The 18,803-nt window shown below is 47.5% G+C and overlaps 1 protein-coding gene across 1 annotated transcript in view; it reads left to right on the top strand.

The window, feature by feature from the left end:
- Nucleotides 1-18,803, top strand: part of LOC126419423 (probable G-protein coupled receptor Mth-like 3) — a 274,477-nt gene that overhangs the window by 150,359 nt on the left and 105,315 nt on the right. Inside the window, exon 6 of the mRNA XM_050086611.1 lies at nt 5,459-5,606. Coding sequence (XP_049942568.1) covers nt 5,459-5,606 — 148 coding nt within the window. The remainder of the gene's footprint in view (nt 1-5,458; nt 5,607-18,803) is intronic.

The raw sequence follows: 18,803 nt of genomic DNA, 5'->3' as shown, positions 1-18,803 counted from the left end.
ACCTACTTCCTTTGTTTTCGGATTGCATTTCCTAAGGATTCTTCCAATGAATCTCAGTCTGGCATCTGCTTTACCGACGATCAACTTTATATGATCATTCCATTTTAAATCACTCCTAACTCCTACTCCCAGATAATTTACGGAATTAACTGCTTCCAGTTGCTGACCTGCTATATTGTAGCTAAATGATAAGGGATCTTTCTTTTTATGTATTCGCAGCACATTACACTTGTCTACATTGAGATTCAATTGCATTTCCTGCACCATGCGTCAATTCGCTGCAGATCCTCCTGCATTTCAGTACAATTTTGCATTATGACAACCTCTCGATATACCACAGCATCATCCGCAAAAAGCCTCAGTGAACTTCTGATGTCATCCACAAGGTCTTTTATGTATATTGTGAATAGCAACGGTCCTACGACACTCCCTTGCGGCACACCTGAAATCACTCTTACTTCGGAAGACTTTATTATCACGATGAGTGTATACGTATATGGACGCTGAGATTGAAGGACTCTTGGACAGAGTTGAATCAGCATGTAATGAAGTACTTGTACCTGTCATCTAAGCCGGTGTCCAGTTGGATGTTCTACCGGGTTTCAGCCATAGTTGCTGCCAGGAGAAGCAGCTATGTGTACTAAATTTCGAACTCGGTGCACCCCCAAATCACCTACAAATTCAACACATGGTTCAAGTGGTTCAGAGCACTATGCGATTTAACTTCTGAGGTCATCAGTCGCCTAGTAGAACTACTTAAACCTAACTAACCTAAGGACATCATACACACCCATGGCCGAGGCAGGATTCGAACCTGCGACCGTAGCGGTCACGCGGTTCCAAACTGAAGCGTCTAGAACCGCACGGCCACACCGGCCGGCCACAAATTTAACACGAGATGTTTCTATTGTACTGTAAACACACAACCCTTAAGCCGTCGGCACACGGACCGTGCTGTGGATCGTTAACGTTGAGCGTGCGAAGTTCAACGTGCTGCTGAACGCTCAGGAACGATGCGACTTGTGCATACGGTACGTGGGCCCCAACGTGGTATACGCGATCGCAACGCACTCCAGCGGCAGTTGAGGGATGTTTCTAGTTCGTAAATAACACAGTTTGCTCAAAGAGCGCGCGTAAAATTCCCACGTTAGCTCTATTAAAACGCACATTTCTTCCATCGTCCACGAAAGGGAAAGTACCATGTCTAATCAATTAGGACAAAGGCTTATAAATGTTCCATTACAAACAGTACGGTTCAAATTTGGAATACTTCTCCGCATAAGATAAACATTGTTTCGTCATTCCCGCATTTTAGTAAAACCCCCAGGTCAGTCTTACTTGACCACTGTTCCTACCCAGCAACAGAATCTTTGCAACATGTGAATTACAAAGTGTAAAAGAAAAAGGAGCAAAATATCTTTATACAAGTAGCGCAAGCTGTCCTGTAGATTAAGCCAATCGAACAAAGTCATCAAAAAAAAAAAAAAAAAAAAAAAAAAAAAAAAAAAAAAAAAAAAAAAAAAGAAAGAAAGAAAAGAGGAAAGGTGAACTTAATATTTACATACCAACAAATATTGTAGTATATACTTAAATTAAACTAGTAATAAAGTATGCGAACCTAATAAAAACGTGAATGTTAGGAAAAAAAATTTGGAAGCGTCAAGACAGGAACCACCGCCCCATCTAACGGCTGTATTGATGTCAGGGACGCTACTAATTACGCTAAACCAACAACTCAATACTTGAATTTAATCATACGGCTTGCTTAAAACCTTAATCGTAGATATGTTACTAACTGAAATTTATTTATAACAAATTGTACCAAGAACAATACGTTTTGGGTGGATCTTCAGAGTGTCGCTGACTTCAAATAGCCTACTCTCGTAATACGCAAGTTACAATAATTCTTTTGCCACGAATATGATGTTTCTCATTATTTTATTGCAACGAATCACAAAGTTAACAACGGGTTTTCCAGTGATTGTCAATTTGCTGGTGCCTAGAAACGGCATAAACAGGGTTATTACAAATGATTGAAGCGATTTCACAGTTCTACAATAACTTTATTATTTGAGATATTTTCACAATGCTTTGCACACACATACAAAAACTCAAAAAGTTTTTTTAGGCATTCACAAATGTTCGATATGTGCCCCTTTAGTGATTCGGCAGACATCAAGCCGATAATCAAGTTCCTCCCACACTCGGCGCAGCATGTCCCCATCAATGAGTTCGAAAGCATCGTTGATGCGAGCTCGCAGTTCTGGCACGTTTCTTGGTAGAGGAGGTTTAAACACTGAATTTTTCACATAACCCCACAGAAAGAAATCGCATGGGGTTAAGTCGGGAGAGCGTGGAGGCCATGACATGAATTGCTGATCATGATCTCCACCACGACCCATCCATCGGTTTTACAATCTCCTGTTTAAGAAATGCCGAACATCATGATGGAAGTGCGGTGGAGCACCATCCTGTTGAAAGATGAAGTCCGCGCTGTCGGTCACCAGTTGTGGCACGAGCCAATTTTCCAGCATGTCCAGATACACCTGTCCTGTAACGTTTTTTTCTTTTTTTTTTTTTTTTTTTTTTTGCAGAAGAAAAAGGGGCCGTAAACTTTAAACCGTGAGATTGCACAAAACACGATAACTTTTGGTGAATTGCGAATTTGCTACACGAATGCGTGAGCATTCTCTACCGCCCAGATTCGCACATTGTGTCTGTTCACTTCACCATTAAGAAAAAATGTTGCTTCATCACTGAAAACAAGTTTCGCACTGAACGCATCCTGTTCCATGAGCTGTTGCAACCGCGCCGAAAATTCAAAGCGTTTGACTTTGTCATCGTGTGTCAGGGCTTGTAGCAATTGTAAACGGTAAGGCTTCTGCTTTAGCCTTTTCCGTCAGATTTTCCAAACTGTCGGCTGTGGTACGTTTAGCTCCCTGCTTGCTTTATTCGTCTACTTCCGCGGGCTACGTGTGAAACTTGCCCGCACGCGTTCAACCGTTTCTTCGCTCACTGCAGGCCGACCCGTTGATTTCCCCTTACAGAGGCATCCAGAAGCTTTAAACTGCGCATACCATCGCCGAATGGAGATAGCAGTTGGTGGATCTTTGTTGAACTTCGTCCTGAAGTGTCGTTGCACTGTTATGACGGACGGATGTGAGTGCATTTCAAGCACGACATACGCTTTCTTCACTGCGCTCTCGAGCGCTCTGGCGGCAGAAACCTGAAGTGCGGCTTCAGCCGAACAAAACTTTATGAGTTTTTCTACGTATCTCTAGTGTGTCGTGACCATATGTCAATGAATGGAGCTACAGTGAATTTATGAAACTGCTTCAATCATTTGTAATTGCCCTGTATATAGGATGTTACAAAAAGGTACTGCCAAATTTTCAGGAAACATTCCTCACACACAAATAAAGAAAAGATGTCGACATGTGTCCGGAAACGCTTAATTCCCATGTTAGAGCTCATTTTAGTTTCGTCAGTATGTACTGTACTTCCTCGATTCTCCGCCAGTTGGCCCAATTGAAGGAAGGTAATGTTGGCTTCGGTGCTTGTGTTGAGATCCGACTCATTGCTCTACAGTACTAGCATCAAGCACATCAGTACGTAGAATTAACAGGTTAGTGTTCATCACGAACGTGGTTTTGCAGTCAGTGCAATGTTTACAAATGCGGAGTTGGCAGATGCCCATTTGATCTATGGATTAGCACGGGGCAATAGCCGTGGCGCGGTACGTTTGTATCGAGACAGATTTCCAGAACGAAGGTGTCTCGACAGGAAGACGTTCGAAGCAATTGATCGGCGTCTTAGGGAGCACGGAACATTCCAGCCTATGACTCGCGACTGAGGAAGACCTAGAGTGACGAGGACACCTGCAATGGACGAGGCAATTCTTCGTGCAGTTGACGATAACCCTAATGTCAGCGTCAGAGAAGTTGCTGCTGTACAAGGTAACGTTGACCACGTCACTGTATGGAGAGTGCTACGGGAGAACCAGTTGTTTCCGTACCATGTACAGCGTGTGCAGGCACTATCAGCAGCTGTTTGGCCTCCACGGGTACACTTCTGCGAATGGTTCATCCAACAATGTATCAATCCTCATTTCAATGCAAATGTTCTCTTTACGGATGAGGCTTCATTCCAGCGTGATCAAATTGTAAATTTTCACTATCAACATGCGTGGGCTGAAGAGAATCCACACGCAATTGCGCAATCACGTCATCAACACAGATTTTCTCTGAACGTTTGGGCAGGCATTGTTGGTGATGTCTCGATTGGGCCCCATGTTCTTCCACCTACGCTCAACGGAGTACGTTATCATGATTTCATTCGGGATACTCTACCTGTGCTGCTAGAACATGTGCCTTAACAAGTACGACACAACATGTGGTTCATGCACGATGGAGCTCCTGCACATTTCAGTCGAAGTGTTCGTACACTTCTCAACAACAGATTCGGTGACCGATGGATTGGTAGAGGCGGACCAATTCCATGGCCTCCACGCTCTCCTGACCTCAACCCTCTTGACTTTCATTTATGGGGGCATTTGAAAGCTCTTGTCTACGCAACCCTGGTACCAAATGTAGAGACTCTTCGTGCTCGTATTGTGGACGGCTGTGATACAATACGCCATTCTCCAGGGCTGCATCAGCGCATCAGGGATTCCATGCGACGGAGGGTGGATGCATGTATCCTCGCTAACGGAGGACAATTTCAACATTTCCTGTAACAAAGTGTTCAAAGTCATGCTAGTATGTTCTGTTGCTCTGTGTTTCCATTCCATTAATGTGATTTTGAAGAGAAGTAATAAAATGAGCTCTAACATGGAAAGTATGCGTTTCCGGACACATGTTCACATAACATATTTTCTTTCTTTGTGTGTGAGGAATGTTTCCTGAAAGTTTGGATGTTCCTTTTTGTAACACCCTGTACATATAGGCTTGAAATGAATGCCAAAATGGCTTTGGTTCAAATGGCTCTGAGCACTATGGGACTTAACTACTGTGGTCATGAGTCCCCTAGATCTTAGAACTACTTAAACCTAACTAAGCAAAGGACATCACACACATCCACGCCCGAGGCAGGATTCGAACCTGCGACCGTAGCAGGACTGCGCGCCTAGAACCGCTAGACCACCGCGGCCGGCAAAATGAATGCCAATATGGCGCCTCACAACTCTGTACTGTAGGGAGACGGCGTGTGTGTAACGTAGGTGGCGTTGTGCCATCTCATTGGTGATCGCTTAGATGCACGCTCAGAATATCTGACATACCAGATATTGCTCTGCACGTTCAGAAAGACTCCCGAACGTGCTATTCCACACTATGACGTCAGAAACTCAGCACGCTCAACGCTGAACGTTCGGATGCACGGTCCGTCTGCTGACGGCTTTAGACCGTTAGAAGCGCCGCCCGAAAGAGGAGAGACGGTGAGTGGTTGGTGCTGCTCACAGATGCCGACCGGGGAGTGGCTGGCGCCGGAGGAATTCTGCGCGGAGCGCGTGCTGTTCAGGGACTCCTCGCTGGTGGTGTTGGCGTGCCTGCACCTCGAGGTTCCGTCGTCGGCGCTGCACGTGGTGGAGGGCGTGCTGCTCGCGCTGGGCGGGCTGCTGCTGTGCTGCGCAGTCGCCGTGCAGAGCCTGCTGCTGCTGCCCGCGCGGCTGCGCCGCCGCCTGCACGCGCGCCTCTCGCTGGCCCACAACGCCACGCTGGCCGCCGCCTTCGTCGCCACCGCCGTGCTGCACCTCAGCCCCACCGCGGGGTCGCCCACGGGCTGCGTGCTGCTCGGTCAGTACCTAAGGCTGCCGCTGCTCCCACACAGCCGCCACTCTTGTTGGCACTGATGCACGAACCACTGTATTTTTTTTCCTTTATTGACTTTCAATTCCCCCCAAAGGGGGCGGGCTGGCAGCAGCTTAGTACGCTGCTCTACAGCCTACAGACTTTTTTAAAAACGGAAGAAGAAAAGCAACTAGAAAAACAGGCGATAAAACGGTGACTTAAAGCGTAAAAAGGCGGAAAATTGCGGAAAGTTAAATCAGAAAGCAAAGGGGTTGGCAATGTTAATAGAATACACAGGAATCAGACAAGTAACATAGTAGACACACAATTAAAAAACATGGCGACAGTCTGGTTTCTGTTCGCAAGAGATAAAAAATCACACCCAGCGACAGTATGATGGCCGTTCGCAACACTTCCCAAAAGACACACGACACAGAACACTCACTGTAAAACACTCACTGTAAAAGACTGCACGAAAATGTCGGCACAAAGATGACACTCCCTGGCCAAGGGCAGATGGGGGGGAGGCGGACCTGGAGGAGGAGGTAAACAAGGAGGGAGGAGAGGGGGTGGGGAACCAATGGAGGGAGAGGACTCATAAGGGGGAAGAGGGGCAGGGCAGACGCAAGAGGGAATGGGAAAAGGCAGAGGAGGCAAATGCAAAAGGACTCAAGGGAGAGAAGGGGGCAGAGAGAGGGGAAGTGGGAAAGAAAGAGGATGGAAGGGGGGAGAGGGAGCCCGGGAAAAGGACAGAGGAAAGGAGGGGGAGTTGATAGGAGGGATAAATGGAGGTAGAGAGGGCATCATCTAGGAGGGGCAGTTGATGGGAGTCACCTTGGGATAGGAGATGGAGGGCGTAGAGATGGAGGGTAGGGGGACACAACAGTGAAGACGTGGCAGGGGGCCGGGACAGGAGAGGAGAGGAGCAACCAGGGGGTGAGGGGGATCAAGGCGGTGGGAGGTGTAGAGGATGCGGATATGTTCGAGGAATATGAGCAGATGGGGGGAGGAATGAGGTCATAGAGGATCCCCGTGGGGGATGGGAGGCATATACAGAAGGCGAGGTGGAGTGCATGACGCTCAAGGATCTGGAGGGACATAGAATTTGGGGGGGGGGGGCGGCAGATATCCAGGTGGGACTGGCATAACAGAGGATGGGACGGGTTAAGGATTTGTAGGTGAGGAGGATGGTAGAGCGGTGCAACCCCCATGTCCGGCCAGAGAGGAGTTTGAGGAGTCGGAGGCGGTTGTGGGCTTTGGATTGGATGGAGCGGAGATGAGGGATTTAGGTGAGGTGATGGTCCATGGTGAGGCCAAGGTAGGTGAGGGTGGGGGTGAGACACTGTATTGCGCCTGGGCTATATACACCATCAGCCAGAACTACCTAATAGCAAGTACCCGATGGTTATCATTAAACTTTCCGTATTTAACACGCTGTAGCACGGAAACTACACTACTGGCCATTACAATTGCTACACCACGAAGATGACGTGCTACAGACGTGAAATTTAACCGACAGGAAGAAGATGCTTTGATATGCAAATGATTAGCTTTTCAGAGCATTCACACAAAGTTGGCGCTGGTGGCGACACCTACAACGTACTGACATTAGAAAAGTTTCCAACCGATTTCTCATACACAAACAGCAGTTGACCGGCGTTACCTGGTGAAACGTTGTTGTGATGCCTCGTATAAAGAGGAGAAATGCGTACCATCACGTTTCCGACTTTGATAAAGGTCGGATTGTAGCCTACCGCGGTGGGGTTTATCGTATCGTGACACTGCTGCTGGCTGCTCGCATTATTCTGTTAGCAGAATATGGAATCGGTGGGTTCAGGCGGATTATACGGAACGCTGTGCTGGATCCCAAAGGCCTCGTATCACTAGCAGTCGAGATGACAGCCATCTTATACGCGTGGCTGTAACGGATCGTGCAGCCACGTCTCGATCCCTGAGTCAGCAGATGGGGACGTTTTCAAGCCAACAACCATCTGCACGAACAGTTCGACGAGGTTTGCAGCAGCATAGACTATCAGCTCGGAGACCACGGCTGCGGTTACCCTTGACGCTGCATCACAGACAGGAGCGACTGCGATGGTGTACACAACGACGAACCTGGGTGCACGAGTGGCTAAACGTCATTTTTTCGGATGAATCCAGGTTCTATTTACAGCATCATGATGGTTGCATCCGTGTTTGGCGACATCGCGGTGAACGCACATTGGAAGCGTGTATTCGTCATCGCCATACTGGCGTATCACCGGGCGTGATGGTATGGGGTGCCATTGGTTAAAAGTCTCGGTCACTTCTTGTTCGCATTGACGGCACTTTGAACAGTGGGCGCTGCATTTCAGATGTGTTACGACCCGTGTCACTGCCCTTAATTCGATCCCTGCGAACCCCTACATTTCAGCAGGATAATGCACGACCCCATGTTGCAGGTCTTGTACGGGCCTTTCTGGATACAGAAAATGTTCGACTGCTGCCCTGGCCAGCACATTCTCCAGACCTCTCACCAATTGAAAACGTCTGGTCAATGGTGGCTCAGCAACTGGCTCGTCACAATACGCCAGTCAGTACTCTTGATGAACTGTGGTATCGTGTTGAAGCTGCATGGGCAGCTGTACCTGTACACGCCATCCAAGCTCTGTTTGACTCAATGCCCAAGGCATATCAAGGCCGTTATTATGGCCAGAGGTAGTTGTTCTGGGTACTGATTTCTCAGGATCTATGCACCCAAATTGCGTGAAAATGTAATTACATGTCAGTTCTAGTATAATATATATGTCCAATGAATACCCGTTTATCATCTGCATTTCTTCTTGGTGTAGCGATTTTAATGGCCAGTAGTGTATCATTCCTACCAAACTTGGTAGCTCTAATGTCCAGACTATATAGTGCATGATTTCCATGCGTCTCAGCACCACCGCCCAGTTCCAACTATGGCCACCAGGTGCCATTATCAGCCATCGTGATTCATAGTTTCACACACCTGACCAATCGCAGTACACTTCTCAAAGTGTCAACATGAGCTTGGACGAGAGGAACAGGGCACTGTTGACGAAGCTCCATTATCAAAACAACAGTAACACTGCAGCTGCACTTCAAGAATATCACCGGCTGAAAGGATTAGGGAGGGGTCATCTTTCTCCACCTGCTGTGCGGAGCATGATAAAGAAGAATCAACTGGAGAACTGGGCGTCGCTCCGGGAAGAGGCCGAAGACCGGTTTCACCACAGATGGTTGATGAAGTCACTGTCGCTATGGAAGACAACGATGCGCCCAATTCCCAATCGTCAGGCAGTGCACGTGCTGGGTCATGACAGCTGAACATCCTGCGGCCCACTGTACAGGAGGTGCTTCGAATCATTCTCAAATGGTATCCGTACAAGGTCCATATCGCACAGCAGCTTGCACCACAGGGCGCACAATGACGTGTTGATTTCGCAAGAATTGAAATTGACGAGGGCTGGCCCTGGACCACCCTATGGACAGACGAAGCTCATTTTTCTCTGACAGGTGTGGTGAACACACAGAATTGCCCAGTGCGCGAACTTCACCTCCAGTCACTGTGCGCAAAGTTCCTCCATACAGTGAACGTGTCACCGTATGGTGTGGCTTCACGGCTACGTTCATCATTGGCCCTTTTTTGAACAGGCTGGCGCTCGAGGACCAAAGACGTGCAGAGTGCCTGGCCAGCGCTACTCCGATATGCTTCGCCAGCATGTCATACCCGCCCTATAGCAGAGAGACGCATTGAACTCAACAGCTTTCATTCAAGATGGGGCCCCACCGCACATCGCGCGTGAAGTTCACCTGCCTCTCCGAAACACATTTGGAAACGATCGAATTACCAGCCTATCGTTTCCAAATGGTTGGCCGGCACGATCATCTGCTCTCACTCTCCATTATTTCTGTTTGGGGGGCTATCTGAAGGATAAGGTTTACCAGGGGAACATTCACACATGTGCTGATCCGAAGCGCAGCATATCTCTTCGGGTCACTGATGGGCGCCATATTTAGCCCCTTTTGTAGCAATAATGGTACCAGTATGTAATGTTATAATGTACCATACCACCATATTGAAAGTGTTTCAATTGAATTGATTCTGGATTATTTCTCTTCCCCATGTCCTTAACATCAATACTGCCAAGTTTCGTTCTCTTACGGTATTTCGTTTCCGTGTCATAAGGAGTTAAATAGGGAAAGTTTAATTATAACCACCCAGTATGTCCACCTTTGGCACGATAACAGCAGCGAGTCGTCGTGCGAGGCATGGAAGCAATGATGCCTTGGTAGGTCGCTGGAGGGAGCTAGCACCACTTCTGGACACCCAGATCACCTAACTCCCGTAAATTCCGGGGAGGGGGGCGATGAGCTCTGACACCACTTTTAATGACATCACAGATGTGTTCGACTGGGTTCAGATCTGGCAAGCTGAGGCGCCAGCAGATCAAATGAAACTCGCCACTGTGTTCCTTGGACCACGGTATCACAGTCACATGGCGCATTATCTTGTTGAAAAATGCCACTGCGATCGTCACGAAGCGGCATAAATGGTCTGCAACTCCTTGGTCGTCAAGGTGCCTTGCACGAGCTCCGCTGGATCCATGGATGCCTATGTGAACGTTCTCCACAGCATAATGTAGCAACTGACAGCTCGTCTCTGTCCCACAGTATAGGTGGTCCCGGTGCTGTTCCCCTGGAGGACGGCTGATTTGCGCCCTCCCATTGGCATGATGAGGAAGATATTGGGATCTATTACACCATGCAACGCTCTACAACTACACCAATGTCCAGTGCAGATGGTCACATGCCTTTTCGAGTCGTAACTTCCAATGTAGCGGTGTTAACATTGGCATATGCATTGACTGTCGACTGCGGAGGCCCATCGTTCATTGCACTGGGTGTTCAGACACACTTCCCCTCTGCCCTCTGTTGTGTATTACCAGTCTGCTCAGCCTACGACGTCCGACATATGTAATGAGGGGTGGCCGCCCAAACCCCCAACGTCTGGACGTGGTTTCAAATTAGTTTCGCCGTATGTTGAAGACCCTCACCATTGCACGTCTCGAAGACCCGACAAGTCGTGCAGTTTTCGAGCCTCCGGGTCATCACAATCCGCCTCGGTCAAACTCAGACAGATTGCGCGCCTTCCACATTTTGCATATGAACAGCATGCACAGTGATAGCCTGCTACATGTTGTGCATGTGTCTGACTAGCAATCATTCCTCGCCAGATGACGCTGCTATCACCTGAATGCGTTTATATTGATAGTATGTCGGTGATCATAATGTTCTGGCTGGTTAGTAAGGACTGATGAGCCCAAACGTTATGACCATCAATCGTTAGGTGCATTTCGGCGCTGAAATGAATCAAAGGTAACAGGTAAAATTGATGTTAGACCGCGACTCGAAATCGGATCTGCTGCTTAAGAGAGCAGGCTATATATATATATATATATATATATGTGTGTGTGTGTGTGTGTGTGTGTGTGTGTGTGTGTGCGCGCTGGTAAAGCTCTTTTACAAGAATCGTGACTGTGTGAAAAAAGCCGTTCGTCTGATGTCTGCTAAGGCTCTGGAGAAAATGATTGCAAAATTCGAAATGACAGGTTCTTTTGAAGTGTAATATGGCAGAGGGATGAAGGCAGTTGGTCAGACGTCTGTTGGAGATGTGGCCACAGCTTTGGAGGAGGGGTCGAGCGGTGGCGTGCATATACTTAGTGTACAGGAAATTGCCCGAATGTGGGAAATGTCTGCGAGCGCTGTGCATAAAATCCTGTGGAACATCCTGCATTGCTATATGCAAAACCTGCTTTAGTCACGAGTTGCCTCCTGCTGATTTGTCAACAACACAGGTGTTGGCTCTGGAATTTCTTGGTCGCATTGAAGTGGACAATGAACAGCCATGAAACATTCTGTGGACAGATGAAGCCAATTTACATCTCCAAGGAGATGTCAATACGCTGAATTGCAAAATATGGACAACGGAAAATCCAAATGCAGATCAACTGGTACCATTTCATTCTGCAAAGATGACTGTTTAATACCTCCCATTCAATGGCACTGCCATCGGTTAACACTGCCATCGCTGTTGCATAATGAAGGTACTGATGGCGTCTTATCGCTGATGTACTTCACATACGATCAGAATCTCCTTTGGGTTTTCTGTCAGATTACGAGATAGAGTTTTTTTGTGGATACTATTAAAAACCTCTTGCATTGAAATCCGCGCCAAATGACGAGCTCTTTAAAATATCTCCAGTCTTCGGGATTTAGCGCTCTTTAAAATGTGGCATGCTTTTCTCGTTGCTTCTACACCAGTGTTCCGGCGCGTTTTGTTTCAAAGACGCCATTACGGGCGAGAACATAATTTTAAGTTTGTCATTACGCTACACGGCTTAAAAATAGGAACTCACTCGCTGAAAATTGTCTGGTTAAGTGTTTCACCTGAAAGTAAATTAATATTTCATTGCAGAAACAGCTTTTGTGTTAGCCTGGTATAAATCTCTCAATTGCTGCCAATACCATTTCATTGATTTAAGCCACTTCTGGTCTACGCTTACATGATTTTGCAGTGCCTGTGTTATTCTGAATTACGACGCAAAGCTCTTTCGGATATACATGCATGTTAAAAGGAGCTTTTCATTGTAATTAAGAATTACACAACACTGTAATATCGTATTTATCCACGACACCGGGCAAGAGACTTTCATGTAAAATGTCTCACATGTACATTAATATACATAATGGATGTACGTGTACAGGTTGCAGACACATGGTTCATAACATATGCATGTTTGGGTCTGGCCATAAGTCTTGTATGGATAGCCAAATTTCAAGGGGTCCACTCGCTATAAGAAGCAAATGCAGGTTCGCGTCTGGTTCTGCACAAAATTTCATCGTCATCATTCCATATTCGCAATTGCGAATCCATTTAATGCTTACACAGTCAGTTCGGAAGGAATGGAGACTGTACCTTAGAAAGGCGTCAAGCGATCATTTTATATATCGAACGGTGATTTATTTTCGAAGAATATTCTTAAGAATTTATTTTATTTACTAGCGATTCATCAAGAACATTAACACATTTAATCACACTATGTAAGCATGGAAGTAGTTGCCACGGAGTAACTGATGAAATCATAACCAAATTCCTTTTAACAAATGGGAATTTTATTCACTTTCATAGTGCCTAAAGGCATGTTTTTTAAGAAACAGATTTAAAATTATAATCAGAAAGCACCCTCTATAAATATCAAAGTTACAATTTATTCAGAGATAGAAAGAAACACGTTTTCGAGCAAAGAACCTTGCTGCTCCCTTTTGACACGGCTGTAGTCACGACCGCTCACAACAGCCTCTGAAAGACTACACTGGCGCAAATCTGCAACACATCATAAAACTTTAATCTAAGAGTTCTAACAATTTACACAAGCACACAAACTATGCACTCCCCGTAGGAGGGATGGAAATGGTACAAAACAGTAACAATTAAAATAGAAACCTTGCCACCGGAGGTGCAACTTGATTTTAACTTCTAAGAAAAGTTTTACGGTGAAAGGGTGGCAACTTTATACACTAAAATGATCATTTAAATAAAGCCCATGAAATTCAATCTTCTATAAATTTCTACAAGGTTGGCCAAACAATAGTAAAGATACTCTATAGTACACAGATACCGCCTCTCAAGATCATAGGCAATAATATCAAAGTTTCCAAAGATCAAAACATATTTCAGGTATTACGCCGTTACAATCCAAGAAGTAAATTTGTTAACACACCAAATCCGACAAACGTGACAGAGGCACCTACTAACGTACGATAGATTGATAGGAAGATTACCGAACAACCCGAACCGCAGGTTGCTCTAACCCGCCCCTACTCCACAAGGGAAAAACGGACCACCCAATTTATAAACAACCACCTTCCCGCGGGTGGGCGAACGAAGCAGAATGGTGGGACAACCCCAAAGCAAAACGGCTGGTGACCTCACCAAGAAAACAAGTAGAATTTAACAAGAGTAAATCAAACAATATATCACCATTCACTTAACTTCTAATAAACTGCGATTTCTCGAGAAGACCTGGCGCAGCACCCCCAAATCGCTCTCCCGAGCCGTCCGCTACCAGCCGCTTCAACTGACGCAAAAGACAGATTTAAAATTATAATCAGAAAGCACCCTCTAAGTATCACAGTTACAATTTATTCAGAGGCAGAAAGAAATAAGTTTTCGGGCAGAGAACCTTGCTGCTCCCAGAAAATATTAGATACAGGCTCCCAGGTAGATGCTATTTTCCTTGACTTCCGGAAGGCGTTCGATATACACTCCTGGAAATGGAAAAAAGAACACATTGACACCGGTGTGTCAGACCCACCATACTTGCTCCGGACACTGCGAGAGGGCTGTACAAGCAATGATCACACGCACGGCACAGCGGACACACCAGGAACCGCGGTGTTGGCCGTCGAATGGCGCTAGCTGCGCAACATTTGTGCACCGCCGCCGTCAGTGTCAGCCAGTTTGCCGTGGCATACGGAGCTCCATCGCAGTCTTTAACACTGGTAGCATGCCGCGACAGCGTGGACGTGAACCGTATGTGCAGTTGTCGGACTTTGAGCGAGGGCGTATAGTGGGCATGCGGGAGGCCGGGTGGACGTACCGCCGAATTGCTCAACACGTGGGGCGTGAGGTCTCCACAGTACATCGATGTTGTCGCCAGTGGTCGGCGGAAGGTGCACGTGCCCGTCGACCTGGGACCGGACCGCAGCGACGCACGGATGCACGCCAAGACCGTAGGATCCTACGCAGTGCCGTAGGGGACCGCACCGCCACTTCCCAGCAAATTAGGGACACTGTTGCTCCTGGGGTATCGGCGAGGACCATTCGCAACCGTCTCCATGAAGCTGGGCTACGGTCCCGCACACCGTTAGGCCGTCTTCCGCTCACGCCCCAACATCGTGCAGCCCGCCCCCAGTGGTGTCGCGACAGGCGTGAATGGAGGGACGAATGGAGACGTGTCGTCTTCAGCGATGAGAGTCGCTTCTGCCTTGGTGCCAATGATGGTCGTATGCGTGTTTGGCGCCGTGCAGGTGAGCGCCACAATCAGGACTGCATACGACCTAGGCACACAGGGCCAACACCCGACATCATGGTGTGGGGAGCGATCTCCTACACTGGCCGTACACCACTGGTGATCGTCGAGGTGACACTGAATAGTGCACGGTACATCCAAACCGTCATCGAACCCATCGTTCTACCATTCCTAGACCGGCAAGGGAACTTGCTGTTCCAACAGGACAATGCACGTCCGCATGTATCCCGTGCCACCCAACGTGCTCTAGAAGGTGTAAGTCAACTACCCTGGCCAGCAAGATCGCCGGATCTGTCCCCCATCGAGCATGTTTGGGACTGGATGAAGCGTCGTCTCACGCGGTCTGCACGTCCAGCACGAACGCTGGTCCAACTGAGGCGCCAGGTGGAAATGGCATGGCAAGCCGTTCCACAGGACTACATCCAGCATCTCTACGATCGTCTCCATGGGAGAATAGCAGCCTGCATTGCTGCGAAAGGTGGATATACACTGTACTAGTGCCGACATTGTGCATGCTCTGTTGCCTGTGTCTATGTGCCTGTGGTTCTGTCAGTGTGATCATGTGATGTATCTGACCCCAGGAATGTGTCAATAAAGTTTCCCCTTCCTGGGACAATGAATTCACGGTGTTCTTATTTCTATTTCCAGGAGTGTAGTTCCGCACTGTCGCCTGATAAACAAAGTAAGAGCCTACGGAATATCAGAGCAGCTGTGTGGCTGGATTGAAGAGTTTTTAGCAAACAGAACACAGCATGTTGTTATCAATGGAGAGACGTCTACAGAACTTAAAGTAACCTCTGGCGTGCCACAGGGGAGTGTTATGGGACCATTGCTTTTCACAATATATATAAATGACCTAGTAGATAGTGTCGGAAGTTCCATGCGGCTCTTCGAGGCTGATGCTGTAGTATACAGAGAAGTTGCAGCATTAGAAAATTGTAGCGAAATGCAGGAAGATCTGCAGCGGATAAGCACTTGGTGCAGGGGGTGGCAACTGACCCTTAACATAGACAAATGTAATGTATTCCGAATACATAGAAAGAAGGATCCTTTATTGTATGATTATATGATAGCGGAACAAACACTGCTAGCAGTTACTTCTGTAAAATATCTGGGAGAATGCGTACGGAGCCATTTCAAATGGAATGATCATATAAAATTAATTGTTGGTAAGGCGGGTGCTAGGTTGAGATTCATTGGGAGAGTCCTTAGAAAATGTAGTCCATCAACAAAGGAGGTGGCTTACAAAACACTCGTTCGACCTATACTTGAGTATTGCTCATCAGTGTTGGATCCGTACCAGATCGGGTTGACGGAGGAGATAGAGAAGATCCAAAGAAGAGCGGCGCGCTTCGTCACAGAGTTATTTGGTAACCGTGATAGCGTTACGGAGATGTTTAGCAAACTCAAGTGGCACACTCTGCAAGAGAGGCGCTCTGCATCGCGGTGTAGCTTGCTCGCCAGGTTTCGAGAGGGTGCGTTTCTGGATGAGGTATCGAATATATTGCTTCCCCCTACTTATACCTCCCGAGGAGATCACGAATGTAAAATTAGAGAGATTCGAGAGCGCACGGAGGCTTTCAGACAGTCGTTCTTCCCGCGAACCATACGCGACTGGAACAAAAAAGGGAGTTAATGACAGTGGCACGTAAAGTGCCCTCCGCCACACACCGTTGGGTGGCTTGCGGAGTATAAATGTAGATGTAGATGTAGGAAGCCGCGCCGATCTCCCGTCTCACGACGTCGCAGCTCGCAACGGCCAGACTGATGTCGTGGGTTGACCCCTGTTGCTCTCGTGTCGACCGCGAAGCCACTACCCCTCGCTGTACCCCGCGGCCCACTGGACTCCCGTGGCGACCTCACATGCGCCGACGGTCAAGACGGACAAGTCATCTTGTGTGTCAGTGCGCGACCGACCAAGCGATCGATCCAACCGCCAATGACCATTGCCTGAGCAAACTCGAGCAGACTGGCGGCCTAACGCGCAGACTCAGACGCAGGAACTAAGCCCCGACCGGGCGACCACTCGCAGAGTTCTCCTACTGGCGGAGTGGAAAGACTCATTTTGCCGGCTTTAAAGGTTGATCCGAACGACAGACATACTAGCACTCAGAATGACAGACACACACTAACTGCCTGACAAATGCGGACGAGAGACAGACTAGCAAGCTGGGGACGAGAGACTGGCCCAGACTCCTCGCCGTCGGAGTGGCCGTACGGTTCTAGGCGCTACAGTCTGGAACCGAGCGACCGTTGCGGTCGCAGGTTCGAATCCTGCCTAGGGAATGGATGTGTGTGGTGTCCTTGGGTTAGTTAATTTTAATTAGTTCTAGGTTCTAGGCGCCTGATGACCTCAGAAGTTAAGTCGCATAGTGCTCAGAGCCATTCTCATCACGAATCGTCAATGGCGTCCTTCTACAATCAAGAACAAAACGAAGAGTAGTTAGTTTTTTCTCTTTCTTCCTCGTTTGAGAACTGTCTATTCACTTTTATCTTTGTTCGCAGATTACACACGGTTTTCGTATTTAGAGTAATTTTCATTGTTCTTTCTCTATATTGTTTTACAACATTTCACTGCAATAATCACAACACATCGTCTTTATGGCTTTTATCAATATTTTCGTTATTATGATTGTTTTTGTATCGTCGAACTAGTTTCGCAAATTTTCACAATAACGTCATGGGGATGGCACACTGGTGTGGAACACGTTGGGTGCTAGTACTATGCGTGCTAACCACCCGTCGTCTGAGTCCTGCAAAGCTATGAAGGATTTGTCGGATCCATGCTACACAGAATCGCTGCCCAGTCGTGCGTGGGTAGCCAAATGACAGCCTGATTTCGGCAGGGCAGCGGCTCGGACGTCCTGTTTACGTCCCTGCCGAGTTAGCGAGCGCGCTGTGTTCCTGTTGTTTACATCCGGCTCCGTGTTGCTTACTTCCTTCGATGCACCATGACACATTCACAGCGAAAGTCGGCACTGATATTCAGTTTTACGGAGGACCGAAAGCATCAGAAATTGAACAGTTTTTGCAAGACATCGTTCACATCGATTACCACAGCGTAATAAAGATTTACCTCTCCATCGAGAGCGCGGGGGGGGGGGGGGTATACCTGTATAGCTGAAACTGTTGAACGACTTGTATTGTAAGATTCTCAAAAGGACGAGCGACTTTCAGTTAGGCATTCGGATGGGCACATTGCCCCTGTGAAACTCGAGCACCCAGGTATCGGCCAGAGAACTGTCCGTGCATTTGAATGGCTGTTAGAGGTGCCAGCAGAGATGGTGATCTACATCTACATATACATCCATACTCCGCAAGTCACCTGACGGTGTGTGGCGGAGGGTACCTTGAGTACCTCTATCGGTTCTCCCTTCTATTCCAGTCTCGTATTGTTCGTGGAAAGGACTGTCGGAATGCCTCTGTGTGGGCTCTAATCTCTCTGATTTTATCCTCATGGTCTCTTCGCGAGATATACGTAGGAGGGAGCAATATACTGCTTGACTCCTCGGTGAAGGTATGTTCTCCAAACTTCAACAAAAGCCCGTACCGAGCTACTGAGCGTCTCTCCTGCAGAGTCTTCCACTGGAGTTTATCTATCATCTCCGTAACGCTTTCGCGATTGTTAAATGATCCTGTAACGAAGCGCGGTGCTCTCCGTTAGATCTTCTCTATCTCTTCTATCAACCCTATCTGGTACGGATCCCACACTGCTGAGCAGCATTCAAGCAGTGGGCGAACAAGCGTACTGTAACCTACTTCCTTTGTTTTCGGATTGCATTTCCTTAGGATTCTTCCAATGAATCTCAGTCTGGCATCTGCTTTACCGACGATCAACTGTATATGATCATTCCATTTGAAATCACTCATAATGCGTACTCCCAGATAATTTATGGAATTAACTGCTTCCAGTCGCTGA

This window comes from Schistocerca serialis, chromosome 9 (assembly GCF_023864345.2).
Source record: "Schistocerca serialis cubense isolate TAMUIC-IGC-003099 chromosome 9, iqSchSeri2.2, whole genome shotgun sequence".
In the NCBI taxonomy this organism is placed as follows: Eukaryota; Metazoa; Arthropoda; class Insecta; order Orthoptera; family Acrididae; genus Schistocerca; species Schistocerca serialis.
Note: the sequence above shows the minus strand (reverse complement) of the source record. Positions and strands in the feature narration are given on the sequence as shown.